The sequence below is a fragment of the Vicugna pacos genome, chromosome 4 (genome assembly GCF_048564905.1).
Source record: "Vicugna pacos chromosome 4, VicPac4, whole genome shotgun sequence".
Classification (NCBI taxonomy): Eukaryota; Metazoa; Chordata; class Mammalia; order Artiodactyla; family Camelidae; genus Vicugna; species Vicugna pacos.
Genome location: NC_132990.1, coordinates 79,541,059 through 79,548,387, shown reverse-complemented (window position 1 = coordinate 79,548,387; position 7,329 = coordinate 79,541,059). Strand labels below are relative to the sequence as shown.

The following is a 7,329-nucleotide window of genomic DNA, read 5'->3' as shown; positions in this document are numbered from 1 at the left end:
AGGGCTAAGGGTTAGGTTTATTTATTTTTTTGTGGAGGTGCTGGTAATAGAACCCAGGACCTCGGACATGTTAAGCACGTGCTCTACCACTGAGCTGTACCCTCCCCTGGGCCATCTTGGGAGCCCTTGGCTTGAACGACTGCCACGCCCATCTCTGCCTCCACTCGGTGTGTCCGTGTCCAAATCTCCCTTTTATAAGAACATGGGTATATTGGCTTAGGGCCCCTCTTAATGTTCTCATCTTAACTTGATTACCTCTGTAAAGACCCCATCTCCAAATATGGTCACACTCTGAGGTGTTGGGGGCTGGGGGCTAGGACTTCAACATATGAATTGGGTTGGGAGAGGGGACACAGTTCAGCCCATAACACCACTGACCCTCAGGCTAACCAGACCCACCTCCTCCATCCTCTGCTGTGGACACGCCAGGACTGTCCCACACCCAGGGGGATGGTGAACCTGTTTATTGGTCCCTCATGTACTTATGGGGACGTCGAGGTGATGGCTGCTGATTACCTGGTGATGCTCACCCCCAGGAATGTGCTTCCCAGAATATGTCCAGAATATGGTTGCTGTATTTCTGGCTGTTGTGACCACAAACTGTCTTGTTCTGCTTTGTCCCTGAAGTAAGTGCAGTGAAACACTTGTGTATTCTGTGGGTGTGTTTTATTTCCTTTCTTCGGAACCACCTGCTCACGTGTCCATTTCGCCATTTTCCTTACGACTTGTAAGGGGGTTTTAGACACAGGACATCTGAAGAATGGGCGCAGGTAAGGAGGGGAGGCATCGTGTGTGCCAGGGCAGCAGGAAGCAGCTGGGGTGACCCCCCCCCCCCGGTTGTGGAGTAGCAGCCCCCTGGTGCTGGAACAGAGGCAGGTGGCAGGGAGGTCCAGGCCCCAGAGGCGAGCCGGGCGCTGAGCTCTGTAGTATGTCGAGCTCAGCCCCAGGCTGGAAGGGTAGCTTGAGCCAGGAGCCCTGACCAGTGCTGGGTTCCAGGAGAGGCGGCCAGAGGAGACCTGGGCTTGGAGAGGAAGGCTCCTGCAGGTTCCATGTGCTGCCGCCAGGCGGCGCTGGGCCTCTGCGGCCCAGGGCCTCGCTGTCCCTCCCTGAGGCCCCTCCCACCGAAGCTGAGCCCTGGTGTGGGAAGCTGGGAGTGTGGCCCCTGCAGGGACTGGCAGGGGCACACCTGTGGGGCACCAACTCCCCCAGCCACCCCTGCGCTTTTCCTTCTAGTCCAGGGCGACTGGGGGGTGGCTGGCAGTCTCTCTGGGTCAGAAGACTGTAGCTTCTAACCACCTCTCCCAACCCCCTTGGGGTTCTTCCTTCAAAGGTTGAGAGCAGAGAGAAGCCAGCCCCGAGCCCACGAGGGAGGGGCGGGGGGTGGGGCCGTCTGGGTAAAGATGCCTGAGCCGGCCCGTCCTCCGCGGGCAGCTTGGAACGTGGCCCCGTCCCGCGGGAGTGGCGCTCTGTCCGAGCTCAGGAGGTGGGAGGGGGAGTCCCTTCCAAGCGGCTTGTCACTTGTGATGCCCTGGAGGGCGATGGGGAAACAGGCTGCGGCCAGGCTGTTCACTTCTCCTGCCCACTCCTTGGCTTTCTGGGCTGGGCGCCCTAACAGACAGCAGGGTGTCCACTGCCAGGAGGGCTGCTAGGCTCGTGGCAGGGGTGGTCCTGATCCAAGGCTGCCCCCTGTCCCAGGCGGGCAGCCCGCTCTCCCTGACTAGCAGCCCACTGCTCTCATCCTCCACCCCTGCCCCCCTCATCCCCACAACACAGGGGCCCTCAGGTCCAGCTCCCAGCACTCAGCTCCCCTCATGGTCACACCCTTATGTTCCCGCCGCCTAGGTGTCTCCACAGGGCGGGGCCCTGGGCTGGGGAGGGTGGGGCTCTCAGGGAACCTTAAAGAGCTCCCCAGGTCCCCGCCCAGGCCTTGCTGCTGCAGTCCCCACCATGGCTGAGACGGCCAAGCTCCAGCTGTTTGTCAAGGTGCCGGGCTGGCTGGGCTGGGGGAGGGCTGGGGAAAGGGGTTCTCTGCGGGCAGGCTGAGGCGCGGGTGGGTCTCTGGGACAGCGTCTGCACTAATTCCACTGCGGTGGGCTCAGGGTGTCCCACCGAGGCTGCTTAATGTGGGGGCAGCAAAGGGGGGGGAAGGGTTGGGGGTGGCTCCAGCCCAATTTCCTCTTGACTCCTGGGCCCTGCCCAGCCCTCCTGGAGAAAAAAAAACCCTTAGTAGGGATATGCCAAGCAGGGAGCCAGTGGCCCAGGCCCAGGTGAGGCTGGGGTTGAGGCACAGAAGGGACCTGGGCCAGGCAGCCTCACTGAGGCCCAGATCTGTGGATCTCGGTGTGGCGGATGCCAGAGCCTGGCCTCCTCCCACCCTCAGGGCCCAGGGCAGCAGGGTGCCCAGTCTGGCAGAATGAATCACTCAAAAAACAACTCACTCGGCCCACCCCACCCTGCCACCAGCCTGCAGGGCCTGGTGCCCAGGGGCCCAGCCTCTGTAGATAAGGGTCAAGGGGCCAGGCCCCAGAACCAGAGTCCTGCTCCACACCCCTCACCCCTGTGCCCTCACCCAGTCTTTGGGCCCTCAGCATCTCTGCACCCTCCCTACCTCCCAGGGACCAAGTCAAGGGCCCTCAGTGGCCACTTGTTGAGGCTGTGCTGGATTGAGCTGGGGCCCTGGCACCGTGACAGCCTCTTGGCAGTTAGAGGCCAGGTCCCACCCAGCCTGGTGGCAGGATTCCAGGGTCTGCTCCCTCCCAGACGCCCCTCTACTCCACCCCTCCAGGCGAGCGAGGACGGCGAAAGCGTGGGACACTGCCCTTCTTGTCAGAGGCTTTTCATGATCCTGCTTCTCAAGGGCGTGCCCTTCACCCTCACCACCGTGGACACCCGCAGGTAAGCCTGCCCAGGACCCTCCCTGGCCTCTGCCCTTCCCGGGCCAGCCACTTCCCTCCCTGCCTTGTGCCCACAGGTCCCCAGATGTGCTAAAGGACTTCGCCCCTGGCTCGCAGCTGCCCATCCTGCTCTATGACGGTGACGCCAAAACGGACACGCTGCAGATCGAGGAGTTTCTGGAGGAGACGCTAGGCCCACCTGAGTGAGGACCCGGACCAGTGGGAGGGACAAAGATGGGGCCCTCAGGAAGGACACTTCCAGGACAGAGCCCAGGAAGGACACAGTGGGCCTGCAGCGGGCGGCCAAGGCCTGACCCGAATCCCTTCCACCTGCAGATTCCCCAGCCTGGCGCCCAGATACCGGGAGTCCATCGCGGCGGGCAACGACGTCTTTCACAAATTCTCCGCCTACATCAAGAACCCAGTGCCCGCCCAGGACGATGGTGAGGAGGGCCCGGAGGCGTGGCGAGGGTGAGGGGAGTGGCCCCCGGCCGGGTCCTCACCGTGCCGCCGCCCCCCCCGCCGCCCCCAGCCCTGTACCAGCAGCTGCTGCGCGCCCTCGCCAAGCTGGACAGCTACCTGCGCGCGCCCCTGGAGCACGAACTGGTGCGGGAGCCAAAGCTGCGCGAGTCGCGCCGCCGCTTCCTAGATGGCGATCAGCTCACGCTGGCCGACTGCGGCCTGCTGCCCAAGCTGCACGTCGTCAACGTGAGCACCGGGCCGGGAGGGGCGGGGTGGGCCAGGACAGACCCTGGAGGAGACCCTGACCGCGCCCTGCGCCCGTAGACGGTGTGCGCGCACTTCCGCCAGGCGCCCATCCCGGATGAGCTGCGCGGGCTCCGCCGCTACCTGGACAGCGCCCTGCAGGAGAAGGAGTTCAAGTACACGTGTCCGCACAGCGCAGAGATCTTGGCGGCTTACCGGCCCGCCGTGCGCCCTCGCTAGCGTCCCCGCCTCCCCCGCCACCCCGCCCACTCGTCTGCTGCCCCATAAAGGCATCTCTGCCTCAGTGAGTGTGTCCGCACATCCGAAGGACCGGGACCTCCCGATTTCTGCCACCTCTAAGCTCCCACTGTGAGTCTCAGCTCCAGAGGACAGCCCGGAAGGATTGGCGGAGAGCTGGGTGGGCGGGGCCATCCCCCTACTCGTCAGGGATGGTGGGACTGGACTGGGCTCCCAAACCAGTCAGGCCAGGGCAGGGTGGAAGGATGGCCGAGGAAGGTGGAGAGCAGAGCCTGATCTGGGCAACTCAGGGCTCCAGGCCAGAGGACAGGCAGGCCCACATTCCTCTGCTCAGCCCAGGTGGCATGCAGGCCACTCCCATCTCCTGCAAGATCTACTGTGTTCCTCCTGGGGGTCTGCATCACTGAGGCGTAGGCCCCTGTGCCCGGTGGGGTGGGAAGAGTTCCACCCTGGCAGAACCCTGGCCCCGCCTTGCACAGCCCTGTCAGCTCCTGGGCTGGCCAGGCAGGACAGCTGGGCAGGGCAGGAGAGCTCAGGCAACTCCACCTGGGAGCTCGAAGTCTGATGCATCTGTTTACCTTCTGCGGCCTAGTGCCCAGCTCACAGGCGGGGGGGGGGGGGGTCCTTGCGCCCTCTCCTGGAGCCAGCCCCCAGGAGCCAGAGCATGGCCATGACTTCTGCCAGAGGAAGAAGTTTATTTGGTGGAAAAGGGGCTCGAGGGCAGCAGGACGGGCAGGTGCAGGTGGCAGGGCCTTCGAGGCCGCCCCTCCCCTCACAGGCAGGGTCAAACTTCGTGCTGCATCTTCAGGGGTCAGCGAAGTCTACACCACCAGCTGGTTTCTTACTGAGAGAGAAGAGGGGATGACACTAGAGGGTTGTGGAGGGACGGGCAGGGTCTGGGGCTGGACTCGGCACAGGAGGGAGGGGGGAGTGGGTGGGCACCTCTTGAAGCCGGGGTTGATGAGAGACTCTCCTGGACACCGCCTCTTGACCCCAGGTCCAGGGCCACTTCTCTGAGGATCCGGGTCTGGGGGGAAACACGATGGGGGGGAGCACCTAAGCCCAGCAGAATCCCAGAGCCACAACCCCTTTTCCATATAGGCAGATCCTTCCTCTGGAGCTTGAGGCTTGTTCTGGGGAAACTGAGTCACAGAGGAATGAGCACAGTGCCACCCCAAGTCATAGGTGACAGGCCTCACCTGGTAAGAAGAGCTGAGGCCCCGCTGGCCGGGAGCTCTTCCTGGGGCTGGTGGCTGTCTCCCGCGCAGCAGCTGCGGGAAAAGCCGGAATGGAGGCACGGGCAGGTGGACCCCAGTGAGGGTGTGAGATGCCCACCCTCCATCCTACCTGCCAGCCGCCGCTCCAGGCTGCACACACGCTCTGCCAGGCCCAGTGTCAGTGCCTGCAACCTGGAGGCTGCCTCTGGGCCCGGCACCTTGGAGAGGTCAAAGCCCAGCACGGAGGGTCCCCCTGACAGGGTCAGGGATGCTCCGTCCTCCTGCAGGGTGAGAGCCACAGCTTGCTGCTCACAGGCCGCCCTGGGAAAGGAGGGTGGCTGAGTGCTGTGGCCACATTCACTCGCTCCCCACCCACCCCTCCTCCCTTCTGAGGGGCTCACCTGAACCGCGAGGTGATGTCTTCAGCTGCACTCAGGCCAAAACGGGCTTTCTACAGGACACAGGGACTGGTCACCAGATGCCTGAGACCCTAGAACCACTGGGAGCACCCCAAACCTGCCCCACCCAGATGTGCCCGGGACCAATCTTAGGACCACAGCTACAGAGCCGTGGGAAGGGTGCCCAGACCCTTCCAGGGAATCCCAGACCGCCGCCTTTGATCCCACAGGTGGTCCGCCCTGCAGGTGTCGGGTGCTGGGGGCTGCCTGCCGCCCAGGAGTCCCGTTACCCACCAGGGCCGCCAGGCTGTCCGGCGTGAAGCAGGTGCTCCAAAGCTCCGCGGCGTCTGTCACACTGGTGGAGGCGGGGGGAACTGTCAGGCGGGACCGCCTGCAGAGCTGCCCGCGCCGCTCACAGGCCTACGGTCCCCTCTACTCACTAGAAGTTGAAGGCCCCGTGGTCCCCGGCCCCGCTTCCTTCCCCCTCGCAGTAGCACACGTAGCGCGGGGGCCCAGGGCCGGGCGGCAGCGTGCAGAGCGGCGGCGACAGCGGCGGCGGCGACACCATGACACTTCGCCGGCCGGAGGGATCCGATGCACACGACTCCGGGCCTAGGGCGCCTGCGCAGGCGGATGCCTTCCGGAGCGGGGGCGGGGCCTGCGCCAGTGGGCGGACTTGGGAGGGAGGTGGGACAGAGCTGAGAGGCTCCCACGGGGCCTGCGCGGGGCGGGGCTAGCTGGGCCTCCTCATGGGGCGGGGCCTGCGCTAGTGGGGCGGGGCCTGGCGCGGGGCGGGGCTCCGGGGCTGGCCGGTCCCGAGCTGTGTCCCCGCGTGACAAGGGCTGCGCAGCGCAGTCCGGGCGTCTGAGCCCCACGCCCACTTGGTGGCCTCTTCGGGCCGTACCCTGCTGCATGCCCGCTGTCCCCGCTGAGTGCCCGGTTCCCCTAACCGCTCAGGTCTCAGCCTGCTTTGACCCCCGTGCGGTCCCAGCGGCTTCCCCCGGCCTCTGCAACCAGCTTCCTAACATCAACTGTAACAAGTCAAAGTACAAAAGGGAATGAATTACGGTAACCGGTTTAAAAGGCTTCTGCCACTCGTGCATTCATCCCACAATGTTCACCCAGCACGTCGTCTCTGCCTCGTGTTGTCCCAGGCCTTGAGCTCACCGTGATCAGCAGACAAGGTCTCTGATCTCCTGAGGCTTGTGAGAGCTTATGGGATGGACAAATGAACAAGCGAAACATGAAATTCTCGGGTAGTGCCAAGTGCCGTTTGAGCTGTGACCTGGAAGAAGAGAGGAACGGAGCACACCAGGAGAGGGTGTACGGGGTGGGGGGCAGTCACTACAGAAGCGCCACAGCGGACACAGAACAGTTATGCTCAGGGCTTTGCAGAAGGCCAGGGTGACCACACTGTGGCCATAAAGAGGCGGCAGGTGGGTTTGTAAGCTAAGCTAATGTATTTCAAGTATGCCTGCAGCCCAGCCTGCCTAATCTCCTACTTTCTCCTATTTCACAACCCTCAGTTCTCCTCTCAGCCCCAGGAGGCTCCTGCCCCCAGGACCTTTGCATATGCTGTTGTCTCTGCCTGGCACGCCCTTTCTCCAGACTCACTCACTTCCTTCAGACCTTTATTCAAAAATCACCTTCTCAAGGAAGTCTTTGCTATTGCCTTATATATGATTTCAACGCCCTGATCAGCATCTCAGGTCCCCTCTCCTCTTCTTTTTATTTGTTTTCCAACTTGTCACTGTATAAAGTACACTCTCATTTACATGTGACAGCAGCCTCTAAGATGGCCCCCAAACATGTCTGCCTCCTGTGTTTACACCTTTGTGTATCCCTCCCCCGAGCATG

At 63.1% G+C, this 7,329-nt stretch overlaps 2 protein-coding genes across 3 annotated transcripts; one reads left to right on the top strand and one right to left on the bottom strand.

The window, feature by feature from the left end:
- The first annotated feature begins 1,904 nt into the window (after positions 1–1,904).
- CLIC3 (chloride intracellular channel 3) lies at positions 1,905–3,898 on the top strand. Of its 2 annotated transcripts, none has more exons than XM_072960553.1 (6): positions 1,905–1,983; positions 2,786–2,895; positions 2,972–3,097; positions 3,231–3,337; positions 3,427–3,602; positions 3,705–3,898. In XM_072960553.1, exons 1-6 carry the CDS (start codon positions 1,948–1,950, stop codon positions 3,837–3,839), a joined length of 690 nt encoding a protein of 229 aa, XP_072816654.1. In that variant the 5' UTR covers positions 1,905–1,947; the 3' UTR covers positions 3,840–3,898. The 2 variants fall into 2 exon arrangements, with proteins under 2 accessions (XP_072816654.1, XP_072816653.1); XM_072960552.1 differs by having other exon boundaries at positions 1,906–1,983; positions 3,681–3,898.
- A 634-nt stretch (positions 3,899–4,532) lies between these two features.
- On the bottom strand, positions 4,533–6,140 carry PAXX (PAXX non-homologous end joining factor). Its single transcript, XM_015251164.3, has 7 exons — positions 5,913–6,140; positions 5,767–5,827; positions 5,476–5,525; positions 5,205–5,395; positions 5,057–5,128; positions 4,800–4,884; positions 4,533–4,701 (listed from the first exon to the last, which is right to left on the bottom strand). Exons 1-7 carry the CDS (start codon positions 6,038–6,040, stop codon positions 4,662–4,664), a joined length of 627 nt encoding a protein of 208 aa, XP_015106650.2. The 5' UTR covers positions 6,041–6,140; the 3' UTR covers positions 4,533–4,661.
- Between the last annotated feature and the right edge of the window lie 1,189 nt (positions 6,141–7,329).